The sequence below is a fragment of the Nanorana parkeri genome, unplaced genomic scaffold (assembly GCF_000935625.1).
Source record: "Nanorana parkeri isolate BGI_ZX_2015 unplaced genomic scaffold, ASM93562v1 scaffold723, whole genome shotgun sequence".
NCBI lineage: Eukaryota > Metazoa > Chordata > Amphibia > Anura > Dicroglossidae > Nanorana > Nanorana parkeri.
In genome coordinates, this window is record NW_017306991.1 from 678,790 (window position 1) to 703,431 (window position 24,642).

The 24,642-nt window shown below is 39.9% G+C and overlaps 1 protein-coding gene across 1 annotated transcript in view; it reads right to left on the reverse strand.

Annotated features, from left to right (window-relative positions):
• Positions 1–24,642, reverse strand: part of ASCC3 (activating signal cointegrator 1 complex subunit 3) — a 560,609-nt gene that overhangs the window by 472,846 nt on the left and 63,121 nt on the right. Inside the window, exons 6-8 of the mRNA XM_018564087.1 lie at positions 19,275–19,482; positions 14,650–14,788; positions 11,823–11,948 (exon numbers count right to left, since the gene is read on the reverse strand). Of these exons, the coding sequence (XP_018419589.1) occupies positions 11,823–11,948; positions 14,650–14,788; positions 19,275–19,482 (473 nt within the window). The remainder of the gene's footprint in view (positions 1–11,822; positions 11,949–14,649; positions 14,789–19,274; positions 19,483–24,642) is intronic.

Sequence of the window (24,642 nt, forward strand, 5' to 3'; positions counted from 1 at the left end):
ATCGGGATTGGTGGAATCAATAGGGCTATCAGGGACTAAGTTAAAGTCTCCACAAAGAATTAAAGAGCCTTTCTGAACTTTGGACACAAGTTTAACCCCTTCATGACTGAGGCCCTTTTTTCATTTTTTGCACCCATGTTATATTCCACATTTTAGGCCTGAAAATGACTTAAAACCCCCCAACATTATATATTTTCTGAATGCCAAGACCCTATAGAATAAAATGGTGGTAGTTGCAAATTTTTATGTTGCGCAATATTAGCGCAACTTCTTATTAAACCCCAACATTTAGTGAAAAATTTAATTTAATGCCCCAAAACACAACAAAATAAAAAAATTGTAAATGACATATAAAAGAGGAGGTTACAACGAGTAAAACGATACCCAACATGCATAGGTTACAAATTGCGTGCGTCCGTGAAACGGCGAAAAACTGCAGTACCCAATTTAGGAATTGAATTTGACAAACATTTGGAGTATAAACATTAACTATGGTATATAAGGTATTGTCAATTAAGGCCACCAGTATGATATAACGACCCGCCTGATCGAGCATCATATTTTGCATAGTGAAGGCAACAGTTTTTCTAATGGCTATCATAACTCCCCGTTTTTTTCTATTAGGCATGTTAGAAACAAATATATGAGGGAAGTCCCTATGAGAACAAGGAGGAGCTGCACCATCTCTAGTGGGTGGGTCTTTTGGACACATATGATATATGCTTGGGAAGAAATGGCTTCCTTCCAAAGAGCAGAATGTTTGGTAGGGTAATTCAAACCTTTAACATTCAAAGAAACAAACTTCAAGTCCATATCAAGGACGGTGGAGTGATGAGGTAGTTGTAGAACTTACATAGTCCATGGTTCATATTAGGAAAGGTAGTGCAAGGGAGTGAGAGGCTACCAACCGAAGCAGTCAAGATGAATACTCCAAGTGTGGGCATCTAGAATAGAGAGTTCAAAGAAGAGACAGTATGGGAAGTTCCTTTGTTGTTGATGCTAATTTTTGTGGGGTATCTCCAGTGGTAGGAAATATGATGATGTTGAAGGTGCTAGTTGGCGCTAGTTGCTTGTGACAACTTAGCGTATGCTCTGATAAATCAGGAAAAAACTGCAGCTTAGAAAAGCGCTCAGGTAGTTGATCTATATTGCATGTTGTAGCCAGGAGGTGCTCTTTGTCATGGAAAAAGTGAATACTCAGTATCACATCTCTTGCTATCTTATCTGGAAGAAAGACAACTTTGAGAACCTATGTATAGGGGTACCAGAGAGAGCAGCAGGGGACCCTTGATACTACATCAAGTGTTGGCTTACTTGCAGACTTCACATGAAGATTTCTCAGGATCAGAGTGGTGTTTGATGGCACAGGCAAGATAAAAATGTACATTTTTTTTTTACATTAAATCTTGCATTAGTGATTTTTTTTAATAGTGGCAGGGTCAACATTAAAGTAGTTTCATGGCTTCCTGGTTAAATAAATTAGCCCAGGAGACTTGAAAGTGAGCTTGGATTAGATAACTGTAGAGTGAATGTTCGATGTTTTGAATTATTGAAGATCAGCTTAACTTAGCAGCTGCTCAGTGTAAAAGTAAGTAGTAAGGTACCTAAGTGCATGCCCCCTAGGACTGAAGCCTCCGGGATTCTAGTACCCAGAACAGAACTTAGTTATATCTGAGAAAGAAGAAGGGGGAAAAAAAAAACCTTGTTTCCTTCATAGCAGACACAAACCAAGGAGTGTCTCACCTTGTGTAGGTGGGAAACCTGCGTGACATGCATACTGTTCACAATCCTGCCAGACATTATCTAACAGTAAATGTTTTTGTAGCAGTTACAATTCAAATAAGTCAAAGCTAGGCAAAATGAAAAAAAAAAAAAATAGGCTACAGTTTTAATGTATGGTACCAATTGAAACATAAAAATACTTTCACAGCTAATCCAATTAAGTGAAGTTAATTTGCAATGTTATACAAATGTAGTCATATTATTAGTTCATAAATGTTCCTAATTATATATAAATGACTGATGAATTCAATTTACTGACACTTGAGAATACATTTGTCAGCACACTTAGGACCTCTCTGAACTGAAACCATTGTGAGCCAACTTTCCTACCTGGGTGAAGACTGAATATTTTGCAGGATAAGCCAGGCATTGCTCATTTAACCCTTTCGCTGCCAACCCCCATTTTTCAAATCAGCTGGCCAAGCCATTTTTGAATTTTCGGCAATTTTTTCCTATTGATAACGAAAGGGTTAAAAAGGTAATCTGAATTGCTACATTATTTTGATCACTTTTCACATATTTATACCTTAACAAGTTCTCATAGCATATTTCCAAAATACATTACCACTGGAGTAACTTAGTACATTGTCAACCTTCTGCACAGCATTTACTACTAAAATATAAATGTAATAAAAAGGAGATGTAAACGCTAACTGAATGCTAAAGCCCTATGATACACAAATGCCTTTACCCGCTTCCTGTCCAGTGGCCATACATAAACGGCTGGATGAGAGCCTTCTAGATGTGGGTGGCCGTTTTAAACCGTCCTTCCCCGCACCCACTTGCAAGTGGAAAAACTGCTCTAATCAAAGAGCAAGCCATGCGATCGCTTGTATATTGAGTGTGCAGTCCCCCCTCCACTGCCGGCGATCCGGAGCTCTGCTGTGCCCGGAGTGGGCCCGGCACAGCGGTCCTGTCACCGGGGATCAGAGGAGTATCAGTACACAATCTCCCCCTGATCTCCTCCCCATTCTCTGAATGTAGAAAGTGATGTATATTACATTATATCCACATTCAGCTGTCATTCTCCGACTACAGAAGCCAGAAATAAGCTGGTAAAGCAGATCTCTGCTTCATCAGCTTCTTTGGGGGTCCCTAGGTGACATTAGGGGTCTTAGAGAAAAAAAATTAAAGCCACATATTAAAAAAAAATTAAAAAATTGTAAAGTCCCCTGCCCCCACAAACACAAACATGGGGTATGCCTACACGCAAAAATGACGATTGCACTCATTGTGCCACACATGTTATATATCACCACGAACGTTGGCGCATGAGCAATAATTCTAGTTCCATTAAACACTGTTAACACTAAACTGATGAGAAGAGAAGGCTTTTAAAGCGTTGCCTATGGCCAATTTTGGGTATGGTAGTCTTTTGTGATTTTGGAGGTGCGCACAATTTTAAGGCTTGACATGTTTGATGTCTTTCTAACAGATGTGAACTGGTAATAATAGGGTAATAATAAATGTAATAATAACGTAGGGAAAACATTTTTGTTTTTCAAAATGGGTGGTATTTTTTTCGTTTTGGAGTAAAAAATAAAAACCCCAGTGGTGAATGAATACCACCAAAAGAAAGCTCTATCTGTCCCCGAAAATGATATAAATTTAATTTCAGTACAACATTGAATGACAACATTGAATGACTGATTTCCACTCATAGTTAGAGCCGACCTGTGACAAAGAAGCCATCACAGGTCGGCTCTATTAATCGGGCAGTGAGCAGAAACATACAGTCGATTTGCTTCCCGATCGTCTCCCTGCAGAGAGCGGTACTGTCAGTCACCGCTCCCCGCAGGGATTCCCCCCTCCCCTCTCTGATCCTCCAGTGCTGAGAGGAAAAACGAATGGGGGAGCAGGCAGGCAGAGCCAGCTTTCACTCACGCAGCTGGGTGGATCCAGACTGTATTGCTGGATCCGTCCCGGCTGCGGCGCTCTCAGTATATATCTCCGGCAATAGCCTGCTATATACTGAGCTTTGAGTCATGGGAGGAGGTTAGTATATGTCCTCCCGTGCCCCTAAAGAGAACTATGGGGAAAAACACTAACCCCATAGTTCTGTTTTAACATCACGGTCATCAAGTGGTTAAAAAATTGCCTTGATCTTTTTTTATACTTGTATCTTGATACATCTTAGTTCTACTGATCTCCTGCATCCTGACATATCCTGTCTGCATATACATACACTCCATAGATGGCTGCAAAGCATTTCTCAGGGCAGGTTTCCTAATGATGACAACACTAGAACACACTGTACCTATATAATGTGTTGAAACAGCCACGTATAGTCTCCATAGAAAATCCATGTGGCAGCGAGACAATGAAAGAGCACAATTAGGATACAGGATGAGCGACATCACCCTATATTAGAAAGTGCCTTAGCAAAGACCGTAGAGACAGAATCACAAAGTATTATTTAAACGAAAGCTGCAGATTTAGAAATTATTGAAAATGACTTCTGCATTTATCTTAGTACGTTAAAGCGTATATGACAGGGGTGTCAAACTCAATTTCATCACGGGCCGCATCAGCATTATGGTTGCCCTCAAAGGGCAGGTTGTATCTGTAAGACTATATAAATGTATCTACACTTTATCATAATAAATAATTGCCTCTGCATTCGATTATTACTGGTTTTAGTAATAACTAAAGTAATAACTAAATCTGAAAGTAGAAGTCTAGAAAAAAAATGACAAGCAGATATTCAAGTATACAACTATTGTACAATTTATTGAAAATTTTGATTTGGTATTTTTTTTTAATCATCACACAAATGTGACTAAACCCTGTTTATTGCAATAATATTGTTTAACTTTTTGGTCCCAGTTGAGACAGGTATTGTATTATTCTCATAATAATAAGCAGATGTCAAGAGCCGCCTCGCACACTATCAGAAGTCAAGAGTCCCCCACCCTCCCTTACATCACAGTGCACCTTCCTTACTTTACTTTGTGCTGCTGCCAAGAAGAAGTTGGGGGTGGAGGAGGGAAGCAGAAAGTGCAGGGTTTGGAGGAGGACCAAAGGAGGGCCAGAGTCTGCTGAATGCTGAGGCCAGGGGAGGTGGAGACAATGGGTGCTGCAGCTGCATAGAGAGGTGCAGGATCTGTAGGAAGAGTACTGTCCTCCTCTCTGCTGCCAACTGCTTAGACAAGGTGGGGGCAGAGACGAGGGGGGTGCCGCAGCTGCAGAAGAGGTCACCTGAAATGGCCTGGCGGGCACTATATCTCATAAATTGTTTAAAAGTGTATGTTCAGAATTAAAATCACAGTTGTGTTTTTACTGGTATCTGGGGTTCTGTTAAAGAGATTCACCCTCACTTAAGGCATTCCAAGACCCCTCCAAGCCGGCTTGCTCTTAAACCGATCCCTGGAGCCTTTCTTCTCCTCCACTACAACAATCTAAGGTCCCTAAGTCATCACATTCTACACACAGTGTATAATGAATAGAAACATAACATTGCTGCAGTGGAGGAGATGACAGGTAGGAGGGAGCACTTTCACACCTTTGTTCTTTTTAACCTATGCAAAAATTAGCACTTATCCAATGGAGTGCAGTGGTAACCCCACTGCAAGAATAAGTTTTTTTACCCAGAGGTGTTCATAAAGCTGGCCATACACTGGTATATTTTTTCTATTCAACCTGCAGGCTGAACGTAAAAAACAGATTATTTCATCCATGCTAAATAGCGAGGATGGGCGAATATTCTGTTGGGCTATTGTATTCTGACAAAGGCAGGTATGCCACTGTCAGAATAACTAAACAGTGACTGCAGGTGAAAAGTTTGTGATTGGGTCCTTTGGTTTTCTAATTGAAGGATGCTGGATGGAAAGCTGTCAACAGGGCCACCCACTGAACGAATGACATTTGCACAGTGTATGACCTGCTTTACTGTCATGGGGACAAAGGTTTCACCAGACAGTAAGTGAGGGAAGATCTACAACAAAAACAAAGAAAGGAACAAAACTGACCAGGGCTTTAGCTTTCATCTACTCTTCAAAAAATAATAACTAATTGTATTGCTGTTGTCAATGTCCACTGTCTTCCTTTGTGGTAAAACCGCCGTTATCTAATAGAACTAATTTTCCCTCACTCTATCCAAAGCCTAAAAATAATATATTGTTTGTCTAGATGTGTACTATACAATTTGGACTTTTTTTTTTTAACAAAAATATAAACATCTCAAACATATTTATTTACAACATACATTAGAATGCATACAAATAATAATAATAAAAAATTATATATATAGACTGGGATATTACTATTTTTTCATTCATGGCTGAAACCAGCTTCAATAAATATGACAGACTTTCTGCTTAAATGCCTTTTGATGCAGCCGCTGCAACAAAATAGCAAAAAGCAATTCCTAGAAGACTTTCAGCTTTAAGTAATAGACAATTCCTGCAAAGTGATAAGGTTTAATGTTCATGGTAATACTGCGGATGACAGTAAATTGGTTATTTTTATATGCAAGCTGAGCCAACTAACAAAAACTATTGCATGCCACTATTTGTGTACTTCTTGGCTGTTCATTATTACACAAGGTATTCTGAAATCAAAAAAGACTAACAATAAAGTGCTGGTCTCCTATAATTGTTACACAAGAAATGACACATGATAATAAGTGCAGAAATAAAGAATGATTATGCCGGTCCTGGAGAGAATTACGACCACAAAACCATAGTGATATTAACTGCTAAGCTTTCCGAAGGATAGTATATACATGGTAATTTATGCACTAATGTGTCTAACTTCACCCAGCCCTGCTTACTTGGTAAAATTATAAAAGCAACAAAACATTACTGAAAGAAAGGGGTTTATTGATTTTATAATAATTCCTATGCATTAAGCGAAGAAATCCACTTTTTATTTAGGTCATTAATTATGTACTGTAACTAAAAGGAAATGGAAATGGCATGTAACAAAGAAATAAATCCTACCTCGAGCACCCACTTTAGGTAAAAAGCTTAAGCCATTTATCAGAGATAGCGATTCTTAAGATTGAAGAGTTTTTTTTTTCTTTCTGCGTTATGCAAATTGAGCCTGCCACGATGCAGCCAATACTGGTCAGTGAATGAAGAAACTAAATGGAACTAGTTTTCATAGTTAAAAAAAAAAAATGGACAAACAGTAGACCGCTAAAGATTATGCCTAATAAGGCACACATTTTGATTAAGAAAATCTATTTTGCATTATAGATTTAGTCACATTCTCCCTTGTTAAAAAGATAACAAATACAGTACATACAATTTCAATAGAAAATAAAGGTTTAAACTAAAAGACTTAAACGCTTTGGGTCAATTTTATCTGCTTTTTTATGTTTCTAGTTTTGGTGGTTAGATACCTGGTTCTAATATACATTACCCATTTATAGATAAGTAAATATTTAATAGTTACAAAGGCTTCCCAAAGCACTATAGGTTAGCTAAATATAAAATGCTGCAGCCTCCTCTGATTAAAACTGGAACTGAGCCATCAGTATGCATCTGATGACTAGGGATGTGCAGGGGCCCACGAACAATCCCTACCAATTCAAATTATGTAAACAACATTCATCATAGCTGAATGTGTGGACGAAGTCTAGTGTCCCATCTGCTGGCTAATAGAAGACTGTAAAAGATGTTGTATTATATCAAATGTACCAGACTAAAAAATTAACTATTTACATTTTTAGCCCTAAAAATATGTTTAAAAAACACTGATTATACTGTACACTCTGTTTAAAATACATTTTTGGAGAAAACTTATGCCTAAAGACATGCCTAACGTGAATGCCCACTGACATCTATTTACACATATACAGACAGCACTGTGGACAGAAAGTATTCACATATTACCACATCAGAAATCCAAAACAAGAGGTATTTAGTATGAATTTTAAAAAAGTGGAAAAAGACATGCATCACTGCAGATAAAACAAATACATATACAGCCTAAAGCTGGCCATATGTTGACAATTGTGTACATTTTCTTTCAGTGTTTAACCCTTTCGCTGCCACCGAGGTATGGCATACGGAGGAACACAATCGCTTGCAGCTAGCCACGTCAGTATGCCATACGCCGGTGGCTTTTACCCTTCTGTTATGTGACAATGTGGCATTGTCCGATTCCTGGTTGAGTGGCACTGCAACTAGGGAGACCAGCACTGAAGAGAAAACTGAATATCTCCGAAATCTAAGATGTTGATCAGGAGTCAAGATTCCCCAATCCTGACAGACAGGCATCCACTGTGAGCCCTTTTCAGACCACAGGGAGGAAGGATGTCTCAGATTTCAGCGCCAGGTTGGGGATTTACAATGCCAGTGCAAGCCAGGCCTTGCTGACAAGAAAAAGGTGGAGATTCAGGGACTGAACATGTTTGTCCCACTCAGCCAGAATGCTGAGCTGCAATGGCCTGGAGTGAAACTGCACAAGGGGAACTGCCTTGAAGGAGTTCACCATCAAGCACAGCATTGTCATGCAAAAGCAGAAGTTGGGGGACTCTTGAATTGTAAGGTTCAAGCATAAGAGTAGAGAGAAAGGATATTTTCCAGGAAAAGAAAAACCCTGGGCAGGACCAGGTCCAAAATAAGACCTAGATATTCAGAAACCATCCGAAGCTCTGTGGAATTTGTACTGTCCAATAAAAGCTGGACGATCAGGATTCCACCGACTGCTTTCTGCGGAGAAGGTCGTCCAAGTACACCACTATAGGGATCCCATGAGAGTGAAACAGAGCCAAAATATGGTCCGGCACTATAGTGAAGACCTAAGCTTCAGTTGACAGGAGGAATGGAAAAGCAACAAACTAGTAATTATTATCATTATTATTATACAGGATTTATATAGCACCAACAGTTTGCTCAGCGATTTACAATATAAAGAAGACATTACAATTACAATACAATTCAAGACACGAAGGTAAGGAGGGCTATTGATGGGCATGAAAAATGGGGATGTGCATGAAAAACGGGGAAGTGCAAATTTGCATCCTTGATATCCACTGATGCCAGAAAGTCTCCCAGGTTGAGGGAGGGGAGGATCTTTAGGTTGAAAATAGGATTGCATTCAAGCCACTTCCTGCAAGAAAGCTCCACAGGCCATTATTTGGGCCGTAGGATTTAACACATCTAGAGAGACAGGAGACCAATCCTGGAGATTTGTCTGAGATTATCCACCAGAGCATCTACAAATTTCGTAAAGGAGAATTATAGGGTCAGTGAAAAACACACAGGTTGGCTCTATTGGGAAGTCAGCGAACACATACCGCCGATCACTGACTTCCCGATCCTCTCCCTGCAGACGGGATCCATCCTGGCTGTGTGTAGCTCTGCTCTCTCAGCATATAGCGGGCAATAGCCCACTATATACTGGGTTTTTGGCCACTGGAGGGCATTAGTATATGTCCTCCTGTGACCCTGAAGAGAATTATGGCCAAAAAAGGTTAGGTCATAGTTCTCCTTTAAGGAAACCCTCTCAAATAGGGTATTGCTGAGCAAACCATTTAGTGAGCACATATGCAGGTTTTGGCATTTATAAAGAAACCAGACTAGTGACCTTTGGATCAGCCAACACAGGTGACTAACTATAAACAATCGCACACCACATCCACAAGGAAAGAAATAGTGTCTCTGAGCTTGGGAAAGACACCAAGAGACAGATTCCACTAAACTGGAAGCAGCTCCTTCCTCCTCCTCTTCCTCAAAAATGAAAGGTCAGAGGGGGAGTCCAAGGCCTCCGGTAGTTTAGATATTTTCCCCATAAATTCCGCCATGATTGATGTAAACTCTTCGCTGGACAGGAGGTAGGGGAGGGTACCCTGGAGGATGCTGAAGAGGACTCGGAGGATGGAAGTGACAGAGAAAATGAGCAGAAAAGTATCCTGAGGAAAGTGCAGACGCAACTGCGTGCAATCCCACACAGGATCCTGTGACCTAAGCACATTACAGGTGAGCCCTGTATCTTCTGTCCTGCTGGGTCCAGGTATGGTCCGACAAGGCTCTGCCAGGGAGAAACATGGTCCGGGTAGCTGACAAGTACTAAATTTAGGCATTTAGCTATAAGTACTACTTTTTAAACCTTATATTTGCTACTGCTGATTCAAACCATGCAGAAAGAAAGATAAAAAAAAACCTTGCTGAAATTTAGGCCGACATGAATGTGTTACACTATTGTGCACAGACCAGAAAGCAAAATTGATCAAAAGCAAGACAAACATTATTCATTAAGCATGCAGCTCACATGAATACAGGTGCGACGGCCATATGCATTCCCAGAGGCAAAAGCTAGCACCAATTCAAATTGCTGGAGGTGCATTTTTGTTTTGTTAATGGACCATTAAGTTACTGCAGTAGAGAGGCTAGGTGTATACACCACCTTGACTATATCAGCAGTTTGAAAAATCAATTGTGTCTATTTGGAACTTGCAAAGTGCACTTACTCCTGAATAACTGTTAAGGTTGCTGACATAACCATTCACCATATTAAAACAGTCTATTTCACAGGAAAAAAACAAACTGCTTTTCGGTAAACAAAGCTTTGTTGCAAATTATTAACTCTAATTGATAGGATCTGAAAAGATGTGTGGAACTCTTGGAAATAGGTGAATAAACCATGCATATATGTTAACTATTCTATCTGCTTACAGTTGTGATTCTATTTACAAGCCAGTTCTATGATACAGACATTCTTGCCCTTAAACAAAGTCAGGTCACAGACCGACTCGTAGACTAAGCTGCAGTAAAACAAAACAGTCTTGCCCAGGACCCATCCAAGCGTGTGACTGGGCAATGAAGAAACAGCAGCACATGAGATTATACCTGTGCCCTCCTCTCCTGTAAGCGTGTTCATACAATTAAACTGACAGCAGTGTGTAAAACAATTGTCTGGACTAGCTTAGAGTGCTGCCACTCCCTCTGCTAATGTGACTACTGCTGTGCTGCAGGAAGTGGATATGTCAGGTTAGTGGTTCCCAAAATCTTTAGGTTATGACACACACTAATTAAATTTTAAATAATCGTCATACATTGGGCATATAGCTGTTCGCTTTACAGGTGAATTAACGGAAATGTCTCTTTGCAAAGCAGCAGTAGCAAGGCTTAGCTTACTGGCTGCTCTGAAAGTAAGCTGCCCTGTGCAATAAGATGACACACTGGTTGGGAATCACTATGCTAAATGTGAACATATTGGTTTTTTTTATATATTCATTAAAAAAAAAAAGTGTGTGTGTGTGTTGTGTGTGTGTATATAATTTGTAAAATATTTTATTTATTTTGTATAAACGTATTTTTTTTAATGTTTTACTTTTAACGGCGTCGGGGGAAATATTGGGGGTCTAAACAGACCCCTGATATGTCCCTTTTAGAATAGAAAAAGAGATTGAGGACACAGAGTCTTCAATCTCTTTTTCTGCAGCCTCTATATGAATCCTCTATACTGAGTGTTCCTATTCATTCATAACATGAGAACATTGTGTGTTTACTATAACCACAATCATGAATGAACAGGAACTGATGTAGATCACTCCCATTCATTCATAATTGAGGATAAAGTTAACATACTATGTCCTCAATTATTTACACAAACTCTGCTGCTGAGTGTTTGCACTTATCTCCTTCCTGACACACTGTCACAGCAGGCTGAGTGAGCGGAGCCCATACACCGCTCTGCCGATCTGTGACAGGAGGCTGAGCGGTGGGGGAGGAGAGACGCCGGACGCTCACATCACTCTCCTCCTACAGCGCTCGGCAGCCTGTGACAGTTTCTCTCTTCTCCGCTGGGACACAGAGCAGCACCCAGCAGGGAGGAGAGAAAGATGGATGCACCGCTGTATCGGCCAGAAAATGGTGCTTTGGACAGAACAATTCCAAACTTTAAAATTGTTCATTGATCTGCTGATGCTTTCCAGTAAGAAATTCAATTGTGTGAAAGTTAACTTCATTGACCTTAATCTGATTTTTTTACATTTAATATACACACACAGTATTTCTAAAATTTCAGAAAAGCATTCAAAACCTTTTGAAAATACACGGCTTTGAAAATAAGTCCTCAAGACTGCTCACCTCATCCAGATCTTTAATGTACACTGGCTTCTCTTCAAAGCCGATAGGCATTGGTTCTGTGATAGGAATCTTAACTTCTTCATAGACTTTGTTATTTTCTCTCTGAATACCTTCTGGCAGGATTAACTAAAGTAAATAGAATAAAAAACATTAGTTAATTAATATTAGTCTCACATTAAACATTCTACATGTGAATAAAAATAATAAAACACTCTCACTCTAAGGCTCCATTCACACCTAAGTGTCCGTGTTTTAGGCCTTTTTTTCTTCTAAGTGTTTTGTCTCCTGTTTTTCAGCTCGTGTGGTCTTCCATTTTACTCCCCAGTGGGGGGTTTTTTTGCAGAGAAAGGCTGGCTCTTGTGCAACAAACACATGACAAAAAATGCATAAAACGCACAAAAAAGTTTGTGTCTTGCTTTCCAGGCGTTTTCATTTAAATCTAAGGGGACAACCTGCAAAAAAAATAGCTCATGTACTTTTTTCAGCAAAAAGCATTTCGCTACAAGGAACATGATGCTCAAACAGGGGCCATGGAAAAAAAAAGAATGGGATTCCTTGTGTTCAGCGTTTTGTGGCTCCGAGCTACAAAAAGCCTAGGTGTGAACAGGGATTAACACCCTTAAACCATTGCAGCTGTTGGCCTGGTCTGAAAGCATTTTGGATGCCTGGATAAGAGACATTGTGTCCAGTGGTTACAAGCTAGAGTTACGCACTATCTCCACCCTGAATTTAATTATCTAACCTAGCTGTGTCTCTGTGTCTCTACAGTCTAGTAGACCTCTTTTCTGCTCTAGCAGAACTTTTAAACCAAGGAGTCATTGCCATTGCACCACCCCAAAATTGCTTCTACTGTAGAGCCGGCGGCCGGCTTTACAGTAGAAGCAATTTGGCGACTCAGTTGTCGCCAGGTCACTTCCACAGGCTGGGGAAGGCTTCCATTCACTGATCTACTCCCCGCACTATGAGACCGGGGTGACTGTGATCACATCACCTCCAGTCGTCCCTTAGCTGTTATTGCTCGGCTCCTGAAACCAAGCAAAAAGCTACTGATGTGCATTCCACACTTCAATAGCTTATTTGAAGTAGAAAGGTGACACTTGGGTCTTTTAGACTCCCAGTATCACCTTAAAGAGGACGTGGGAACGCGTTTCGTCGTTTCTGGACTTTTTCAAAAGGGCAATAAGTCCAGAAACTACGGAACCCTTTTTGGACTTTTTCAAAAGGGTAATAAGTGCGAAATTTGTTTTGGTTGAATACATGTTGACATATTGCTGCACTTATACGTTTTTTCCCCCCTTTCTTCTGACCCCTTTCGTGGTATTGGAAATTCCGACTGATGGATACCGCTGCATATGCAGTGTGAGAATGGTTAACCGGAGGGGAACGAATCATTAGCGTCCAACCTAGCTTTTCAGATAGAACGGGAAGGAATGGATGCTACACCATAACTGCAAACGACTGGTGACTAAATTCTTTTGCTAACCAACTCAGATATTGGACTACGGATTTCTGACTGTAATAGAAGGGAGCAGATAAGTACCAACATAGCCTACATATCATCACTTAAAAGTTGAAGTGAAACATTAGACAGTTGGGACCGACTTTCATTGTCATAAGATTTGATCTTCTGCGAGGACTTATATGTGCTTAACCTTATGTTGTTCCAATTTTCTTTTTGATTTATGTCGAGTAGTTGTGATTACCAATTGGATCAGGGGAAACTTAGGAGTGCCGACTCCGTTCATACAATTTGGTATTGAGATCAGTATATCCAGCATGTTGGTGATGTGCTAAGATTGGCCCCTGCAGTATCCCACCCCATTCATTGTTACACGGGTGCAAGTTCACGAATATTGCAGATCACGCCATAGTTGGCACAGTTACTAATTAATACTCACTGATACACTATACACTAAGGAAGTGTATATGCAAGTTGACATAAGAAATCACCAATTTAATATTAAGGGCTTAAGGTCGTTTATTATTTATAATACAACAATCACTACTTAAGGAAAACAAGTATTACACAGTTAATGACATACACAAGGTGGTTTAATACTAAGTAGAACAGCAAACACCAAGCGCAACATATTAGCTACATCGATAAGTTCTCAGTGTCGACAGATCACCGGCCCAAGTGGCTCAGTCGGCTAATGAAGGGAAGGGGGGAGGAGTCCGGTGACAGTATGTGACATGGGGAGCTTAGATTGTAGGCTTCCTGGACAGGCACTGATGTGAATGTGCAGTATGTAAAAGCACAGCATTGTCAGCACTATAGAATTTATTTAAACAGCTTCATTACTTCTCTGGAAAAGCGTACCCTTATTATACATATAAGTACTAGTTAACCATAAGCATTTAGCCCACATTATTTAACAGGATAGTTTGGGTATGAATTAAAGATCACCTGTGCCACAGCTGTGAACAAAAACTGTAATGCCCAAAGCAGTGGAAGTGGATTTCATTTATTTTAGCTCTGCATCTAAATTATCTAAAACATCTCACTGGGGGCTTGTGGCATCAAAATGCAGTGTCACTCACCTCTCCGCCGGCTTCCGGGAGTCCCGTCGGAGATCCGGTGACGTTGAAGCCGGTGGAGAGGATTTTCATTAGCGATCAAAAAAATGTTAATCGATCAAAAAGATTAACAATTAAATCGAGAAATGAATCTTTAATTTCCGCAGCCCTAATATATATAACTAAAAATGGCATGATATTACTGCATTTCACTTTATTAGTAAATTTTCTTTATTATAAATCACTTTATTATAAAAGGTAATTCAAGCAGACACAATAAAAACAAAAAAATTAGCCACTGCTGATATACCTTTGCACCACCAACAAATGCAGAGGTTTTCATGGCTTCTGCATACGAGTCATATACATGTGGATATGCAACTCTTTCACCATAGTCTCTGTCCCTAGTCAGTATTGGCATGGTTCTAGCATTGGCCAGGGCCTGTTCTCTGTAGACAAATACAAAACAAATTCATATATATTTAAAAACTAATTCACATGAAAAAAACAAATAAATACAAATTGCTAAGTAAACCGAACTCAGATTTGTTGACATTACCACACAATTCTAATAATGTTGAGTGCACTAAATACATAACAGTAACTAATAAAGATACTAAATGAAATGTCATGCCCTTTTGCATTTTACTACTTATTTCAAATCTATAAAATATATCTAAAAAACATATTTTACTATGAGTGTACTTAATTTACATGATTATTATGTGGTTCCCAAATATACTAACAAACCATTGCAGGTTATTGTGGAACTTTCCTTCCACTTCCTTTTCCCACAAACGTGGAATTCCCCAAAAGTGACAAAGTTGTCTCTGGATCTCTTGTCCCCATTGGAAGATTTCCTCACACCTATTGTTTCGGGGACAACTCTAAACTTTTGGAAGCCCAGTTCTTTCTTTTTCTAGTGACAATGGTCACCACTATAGATAGAAGGGTGATTGATTCTTCTCAATGGGGACTCAGGCAGCAATAAAAACTTGACAGAATTTCTTACCTTTCCCCAATTAAAAGAAAAATTGATTTTTGTGCTCATTATAAAATCATTTTCTTGGAAGTTCATTAACAGACACAGGATACAATGTCATCTACAGGAGGATTTAGACAAGGGCAAACAAAAAAACAGTAGCCAGCCTAGTATAATCCCTGCCCCTCCCAGCATGCCTTAGTTTTGTAATAAGCAAGTCGAGAGCAAGACCAGAAATACAAAAAGGACTTGTGTCCCTCACTGAACTTCAATATTTTGATGGCTAGGTCCAAATGTGTCCTGAATATTCACATGGCAAACCTTAGAGAATGTGTAAACAGAAAACCAGGTGACGGCCTTGGAAATCTGGGAAAGAGTTGCCTGATACTGAAAAAACCCAAGAAGCACTCACAGATCTAGCAGAGTGTGTACCTTGGCAGGAACGGGTGGAACTGATTCTTAAGACCATAAGCTTGAGGAATGAGGATTTCTCTGGGCCACCTAAAAATGGAGGTACGAAAAGCTGTTTCCCAGTGTAAAATCAGAAAAGGTTCTTTACAGGAAAAAAAACATAAATTTAGACATAAACCTCACCGAGGTGATGTGGGAAAAATCACTAATAAGTTCAAATTAAATTTTTTAAAGAGCCAAAAGAACCACATTTAAATACCACAGCGTCACAGCTGAACACACAGGGGGGAGCTACATGAGAGACATCATGCACAAAAGTCTTATTCCAAAGACCGCTAGCTTCCCATTCTTTCATTAAGATCTCAAGTGCTGCGATCTGATCCTTAATAATACTCCAGTACAGCCAACTGTTGATCCAAGCATGAGTATATAAAAGTCAGGATTTGTCCCACTGAGTAATTTCTAGGACTTATGACTCTCATATGCTATGGAACATCTTTGGGAAGTGGTCTTCCTGGCTTATAACATTGTAGAGATCATCAAGTCAGAGAGGTCCCTGTCCCTCAAGACCTGGGCTTCAACAGCCATGCCAATAAAGCCAACGACCATGGAGGATGGCAAAACGGTCCTTGGGGCAGAATAGCCAGTCGATCTGGAAGAGCTTACTGATCGTCTGACGGAGTCCATTCAAGTCTAAGTACTACATTTGCCTGGGTCAGCTATGATTATAATCCTCAATTTCAATCCTGCAGAGCAGACAAGGAAGGAGTGTAAGGGGAGGTGAGGTGAGGCACAAATCAGGTGGTACTGATCCCCCATATATTCTGCATTGACTCCTTCATTTGTTGTTGAATGTGGACGCCAAGAGATCCATATGCCAACCTGGACAGCTGCATCAAGAGACGAGCTCAAGCAGCTTGTAGAAGTTGTTTTGATTAAAGAAAAAAGTATTCTTGAAACAAAAATGACTAGTAAAAATGGATAAACGTTTCCTAAGAAAAAGATCTCCATCCTTGTAGGTCACATGGGGGGGAAAACTGAGACCTTCTGGAATAGAAAGAGTTATACTAGGCTGGTCAATAATGTTTGCTTGCAAGTGTCCAAATCATCTTGTAGGTGGCAGTATACCCCAACTGTCTCTAAATCTTGTGTCTCTCAATGAAAATAAAAAATGTTTTTGCCTAGATATACACTGTAATCAGAATGTGTAATCAGACTGACAGAAGGATGATCAGTAGCAGGGTGTTTTGCACCCACTGAAGTTGGCCACATTAGATGGTATGCCAGTTACCAAACCAGCCTAAAAGGCTGCATATAATTCACATAATATTCATATAAATGCAGGTTTTCAAAGAATATTTTCTTGCAGCCAGATAAAACGCATGAAAAAAATACCAGCTAGAAGCCTCAAATTCTACAAAATAGCAAAATCCCAGTATACAACCAGTCTGGACACTTCATTTTACTCAAATTCTCCACTAAACAATGTCCTTGCAGGTTGTGACCCAACTGGGTGAGATTAGGAAGGGGGCACGGGCTCCCATTTTACCATCACATCTTGAAGGAAAAGTTTGGTACAACAGTTCATCCATTTAGAAATCCCTGCCGCATTCCATACCAAAAGGAGTTTTTCAGTTAGTCATGCAAAGTGAAGAACATCAATTATGTTGAAAAACTTGGAGAAAGTCATATTACCAAAATCAGGAAAAGCTAAAGAGTATAACAAAAACTTTGAAAAACTAAAATTAAAGATTTAAGCAATTGCTTGATCTCAGAAAGCCACTTCAAGCACAGGGTCAAAATCAGCTTTTCTCAAACCTGTCCTTAAAGGAGAACTTTGGGGTTAAGGCTTTTCCCCATAGTTCTCCTTAGGGTAACGGGAGGACACAAACTAGCGTCCTTCCGTCACCCTAGGCTCAGTATACCGCGAGCTGTAGCTCGCGGTATACTGAGACACCGCAGCTGAAGCGGATCCCAACAATTGTGCCGGGATCCGCCCAGCTGCGTGACTGACAGCTGGCTCTGCCTATCTAGAGGCAGAGCCAGCTGTACCCTCCCCCTCCCCCGTCCGCTCCGCCAGTCAGCGCTGGCAGATTGGAGCGAGGTGGGGGGAATGCAGCCCCTCCCCTGTCACGGCAGAGAGCCAGTATGTGTTCGCTCACCTCCCGATCTACTGAGCCGACCTGTGACAGTCTCATTGTCACACGTCGGCTAGAACTATGAGGTGACTGAACAGCACTTCCCTCATAGTTCTCCTTTAAGGTCCACTAATTACTAATCTCTGAATAATTGTATGTTTACCCTCGACTTGAGAACGGGTTAATGGTAAACTGTCACAAATGCACACTTGGCAGTATTCTGAACAAATAACGGGTGCTGTATTGACCAGATGGATGGCACAATCTGGGACAAAAAGCAGCTGTATGTCACCAGCACACAAATGCTTCACTCAATGGAAATTTATTGTCAGTTGTGACACTATGGGGCCATAGGGCCAAGACTAAGTTAGAGAAATGCTGCTGTAAACATTACTTTTGTTCTTTACAAAACTGGAAACATTGTTAACGTATTACACAAATGGGACAGGAACTACCGTAAAGTTAAAAAAGAACATATCTGTGCCCATGTGAAATCCATGGGCTTATTATATTTTTTGTTATGTGTTTTTTTTTTACCAGTGCAGACTGACTCCAGCATATTTATAGATTCATTATGAGAACTAAAAATCGGTAAAATACATGGATGCAGGTATAAATATGCTTTTGCATAGTGTTTTCCTCAAATTAATTCTCTGGAGTGACCCTAACAAGATAAAGCAGAAGGAAGAGGTGGAAGTTTATGCTGCATCGTGGTCTCTGTGTCACAGTCAATTTAACAATTTGCCTGCTTTAAAACAAAAAGGTCAGCAAGTGTGTATGGAAAAACACTCCCAATAACAATTGCAGCAAATTATAGGTATAATTTGTAGGCATTGGCAACTCAATAACTGCAACAGACATTCTTATTTACAGTGTTGTTGTCCCTACTCCATGCCACATAACAATGTAGAGATCAAACATTTTATGGGCTCAATATTTAAAAAGCCAACAAGGCTAGAGGTTTTTTTTTTATACTCCGCTGCAGCAATGCAACCCCTTATTTGCTTTCCTTTTTTTACCTATATTTCAAAATGACAACATAGAAAATAGCACCCATTAATCTCGAGAGGAAAAACAGATAGTTTCAATGCATTTAGTACAGACTTCATAAATCTTAAACTAGTGGTGTGTACAGAGCACCTAAGGAAGATAGCTTACCTCCTTAATCTGCATTTCTAAATCATGTGGAAGCGACCAAGCAGATTCTAATTAAGCAGATCACTGCTTTCTTATCCTAGAAAATTAGGTTTTCATAAAGAAAAAAATTCTATACTTTGCTTAAGACGTGACCTGAAGTTGAAATCCTGTAATCTCCAAAAGCTGAACTTAAAGAAAATAAACGATTAGGACACATTAAAGTAGCAATTACAGCTGAAGCATTTTTCAGTGTTTGGCATTTATTACCTCTGCATTCGCAGTTCCTTGGGATCAAAGCCTATTAGCCCTTCCCCAGGAATCTCTCCATCCTCGCCTACACGTTTGTCTCGTTTGGCACTGCGTTTTTCTTCTCGCCGATACTGTTTCATGAGGTGCTTTTCTTGTTCAGAATGGACAGTAACTTGACAGCCATAGTTAGGTCTTCCCATTTCTCCAGCAAGTTTTTTGTGGGAATCTACAAGTAATACATATGCATAACTTTAAAAATGCTGTCTACAATACAAAGGCTAATAGAGTATTTGCAAGTACAAATGTGGATACATTTGTTGGTACACATATATCTCATTGGAACAATGCTTAATTTCTCCAATTGTCTAATGTATGCCCTCATGCCTTTCGTACATCTTACAATAGAAGCAAGGGTGAAAAGGGGTAAATGATTGCTTATTCTTAAGACATATTCTAAAATGGCATGGACAAATGTGCTGGTATTCTTAAAAAAGATTATAAATATTTGTATCATAGTGATATTTCCAACAGTTTTCTGTAATTAGTATCACACATGTTTAAAGTGACACTAAACTCAGGAATACCTTAACTGTTAAAAAAAATTGCTTATTTGTGCATCACTCAGCTATGCGAGTTGTAAAGTAGCCATCGCTCCAAGCTCTCTCCCATGATGGACTACAATCTCATGTTTAGTTTTCCAATTTGTATTGAGATTGTATTCGATCACAGGAGCAAGCTTGGCACAGGGAATGCTTTACAACATACACACAGGGACTAGAGGGAAGAAAATTAGCCACCCTCCAGAAGAAGGACAGTGTCCAAACAAATTCAGACATGATTTGAGAATTTACAGCTGACTGATACACAAATAAGATACATTTTTGTTTTGTTAATGGTTAGGGTACGTACATTCATTTTTCAGATTTAACTCCTGAGTTTAGTGTCACATTATTTGCATGTGAATTTTTATTAGAAATGCACAGAAAATACAAAGTCGTCAAAGAAAAATTGTATTTAAGCTAACTGCAGTATTGGACCCATTCATCCATAAAGGAGGGTAAAGTATATTGAGACATATAATATAAAGAAACTATATGCACTGTCATATAGTACAATTGGAGTACCTAATATATGAAACAAAACAATAGAACATGCTTGGTATGGGTCTGCATTTAGCACATATTAAAGAAGGGGCTAAATATACATCATAGAAAATTCTATGGGTTATGAGCCGTTATGAGCCGTTATGAAGAACCACATCAAAGAACATCCAAAGCACCTAGCGATCCACTGTTTGGCTGTATAATACCACACAGAGTGTTGGAATATTGTCATAATATCTTAAATGTTGCAGAAACCTTAGGATTGCCAAAGGAAAAACACCTTAGAGTCAACGCCTGGAGGGAAAGCCGGAGAAGAGGGGAAAGGCAATTCTAATTGTACCAACAAGCATCTAAATGCATGTAAACATGTGTAGACATATGGAAATATGATTTGATGCTAGGATGTTGATTGATCAGTGTACCTTGCATGAAAAGTTTAGGAGCCATGTCTATAAAATTTAGAAAATTACTAAGGTTCAAAACCTTTTTCTGACAACTGTTTAAGTTGCTGGACCATTCTTCCGAACATGTAGTTTGAGGTTAAAATTAAGTCAGATGTTCCTGAAGAAACATATTTACAGAAAGCAAATACTGAAACTTGGAGCAGAAAAACTGACAAGGAAAGATCAGTCAAAATGAATGACCTTTGATTAGGCACTGTGCTGCAAGAAAGTTGCAACATCAGGGGGTGTGTACTGAAAGAGATGAAATACAAACACAAGCATTGCTTACCAGACATAATGCCAAGGGTAACAAAGTTAAGAGAAACACAAAGTAGTTGGTGGGCAAGCAAGAGTCAAAGACATAGCATCAGAATAAAATAATTGTACTGGTCTTTGCCTGGCTTTAGCATCAATTACATTTTACAATTACTATTCAGAAATGAAATCTCGCACAGAACCTAGTTGGCATTCTAAAATACACTCAGAAAAAAACTGCATTGAAAGAGCAATTTAGGGGAAAAAAAAGATTTCAGAATGTGAAGACACATGACAGCAACAAGAGAGCAAAAGCACAATCTAAAACAAGAGAAATTGAAATGCTGAGGAAAGGTGAACCAGAAGAATGGCAGAGGAGAGGATGTATGATCAAATTAGTGCAAAGGAGGTACTGAATCTCTACCTGAAGGGTAAAACTGAAAGACAGCAGCTTTATTAAGACAAAGGATAAGTGACGGCAATGGGTAGAAAGACATTCTAATGGGAAATCAAGAGGACATGATATACTGTAGCACTGATAGCTTCAGATTGATTGTTGACACTGGCTGGCAGAAGCAGGCTGTCTTAACTCTAATACAAATTCAAAGCAACCTTCATCCATTGATATGCAGTGATACCGTAAAGTAGGCATACTCAGGCACACAGAGCACATTGCATTGATCATGTGACCACAAAAAAAAAATCTGAATATAGACATAACAGTAAAACCACAGTAGACGTATATTCTAAGGGTTATCTTGTTACTGACTTAGGAATATAATGGGTCTAGTGGAAAAAGGTGAATGAAAAGCAAAGTAGAGCAGTTAACAATTTTACTTTGAATCCCTCATCCTTTGTAATATTAACTAGCAAAAGTGTGCCAATTCCAGAACAGTCAAGATTGGGTAAATTGCAATGTTTTAGTGGTTAAGATATGCAGTAGAGGGATGTGGAAGGTATGACAGAAGGCAATATGGGTAGATGAGAGGTGTGGAGAATATGACGGCTAGCAGTATGTGCAGGAGAGGGTATAACACAAGGCAGTTTGTGCCGGAAAGGAGTGTGGAGCATATGACACAGGGCAGTATGTGCAGGAAGGGAATGTAGAGGGTATGACTGAGTAGCAAGTTCAGGAGAAAAGTGCAGAGGGAAGTGGGCAGAATATATAGGGTATGACAGCGGGCACTATGTGCAAAAAAAGAGTGTACAGTGTGCTGTGCAAGATGGAAATTGGAATGGGTGGTACAACTGTGTACTTATGTGAAGATTTACTTTAACCACTTGCTGACTGGGGTGTTTACACCACCTTCCTGCCCGGGGCATTTTTCAGTATTCAGCGCTGCAATACTTTGACTGACTTCTATTCAGTCAGGCAACACCGTACTGAAATTAATATTATAACATTTATGAGGACACATAGAGCTTTCTTTTGGTGGTATTTAATCACCACTGGGGTTTTTATTTTTTACTATATTAAGAAAAAATTATTGAAAATGTAGGGGAAAAAAAAAAGTTATTTTAACATTTATGTTATAATACATTTATTATTACCAAGTTTTTTGGTAAAATATAAAACACGGGGTCACGTCAGGTAAATAGACACCAAACCTTAAAATTGCCCGCACTAAAACTACTACACCCAAAATTGACCATAGGTGATGCTTTAACCCCTTCATGACTGAGGCTCTTTTTTCAATTTTTGCACCCATGTTATATTCCACATTTTAGGCCTGAAAATGACGTAAAACCCCCCAACATTATATATTTTCTGAATGCCAAGGCCCTATAGAATAAAATGGTGGTAGTTATGCCGCAACCGAGACAGATCCCGACATTACTGTCAAGATCCACCCAGCTGCGTGATTGACAGCTGGCTCTGCCTATCTAGAGGCAGAGCCAGCTGTACCCGCTCCCTCCCCCGTCCGTTCCGCCAGTCAGCGCTGGAGGATCGGAGCGGGGAGGAAGGGAATCCCTGCGGGGAGTGGTGAGTGACAGTCACGGCTCTCTGCAGGGACATGATCCAGAAGTGAGTGAGTGAGCAACGGTATGTGTGTGCTCACTTCCCGATCTATTGAGCCGACGTGTGACAGTTTCATTGTCACACGTCGACTCTAACTATGAGGATGAGTTATTTTCACTCACCTCATGGTTCTCCTTTAAAAGCTTTTACTGCTCATCAGTTTAGTGTTATCGGTGAGTAATGGCCCTACAATTATTGTTCTCACTCGAGCGTTAGCAGTGATATGCAACATATGCAGCGTAATGGGCGTAATTGTCGTTTTCGCATGTATGCGCACCTGGCGCATGTTTTTTTATTGATTTTTTTATGTGTGCCATTATTTATTTATTTTACTTTTTTCACTTCATTTTATTGTTATCACATAGGGGTGCTCAAAAGCCCCCTATGTGATAGCAAAGATGATGTGACAGGTCCTCTTTATGGAGACATCAGGATTCTTTAAGACCCCTAATGTCAGCTAGGGACCCCCAAAGAAGCTGATGAAGCACAGATCTAAAGCCAGAGAGTGACAGCAGAATGCGGAAGTGATGTAATATACATCACTTCCTGCATTCCCCTGTCACAGAGCCACCGTGCTGGTCCCGGGCTTCCAGCCGGCACAGCGGAACAGCACCTCATACAAGAGATCCGGCAGGTCTATAACAGGCGGATCACTTGTATGTAAACAATCATTGTTGCCTATTTACAAATGTTGACAGGTTCCCGATCGTGTGTGAGTGGGCGGGCCTAACAGGCTGTAATTAGATGGCCTGTCCCATCCAAGAAGCTCCCGGTTGGCCATTTTATTACAACAGCTGACCGGGAAACGGTTAACGCTCTTATCCTTTATAGTATTAAAGCCAGACTGTCATTTGTGTTCCCATACTGTTAGATTTGATTACAGGCCTGAATCTAGCTGAAGAAAGCATGCTTTAGCAGTGATGTCTCCACCACATCATACACAATGGTCTTTTCCATGCTCCCAGCACACACATCTAACTTCTCCAGTCTCTAGATTATGTGCATTACTCCCTGAATGACCAGTCCTCAGTGAATGAGCATTAACCCTTCAGCAGTCAGCCCCCATAGTATGTGCATTAACTCATCAGTGACTAGTGCCCAGTGAATGTGCATGACCCTTCACTGACCAATCACCAAACTGTGTGCATTATTTTATTTAAACCCTCAAATGTCAGTCTCCAGGGTAAGTGTGTTAACATCTTAAAGGCTAGTCTCTGGGTTTTCTGTGTTAACCAACAGTCTTGACCCTTCAGTGGTCAAAGAGGCAGAAAGCTGGGATCTGCATGGCATCATCACTATCACTATCCACTATCATTTAAAGATGAATCCCAGAATACAATCAAAAAGGGTAATCAGTGGCATAAAGTCAGCACACGATATGCTGCTACTCACTTTTTCCCAAAAGGCTTAGTTTAGGTGAAAATCAACCTCATATTCACATATATTGTTATATTTAAAACTGACTATGAATTCCTAAAGTATATTATAGCCAAGACTCTTTTTTTTTTTTTTTTTTGGGGAAGCATTTAAATTCCTCCAGGGATTTTACTGCTCTTTTTATTTCC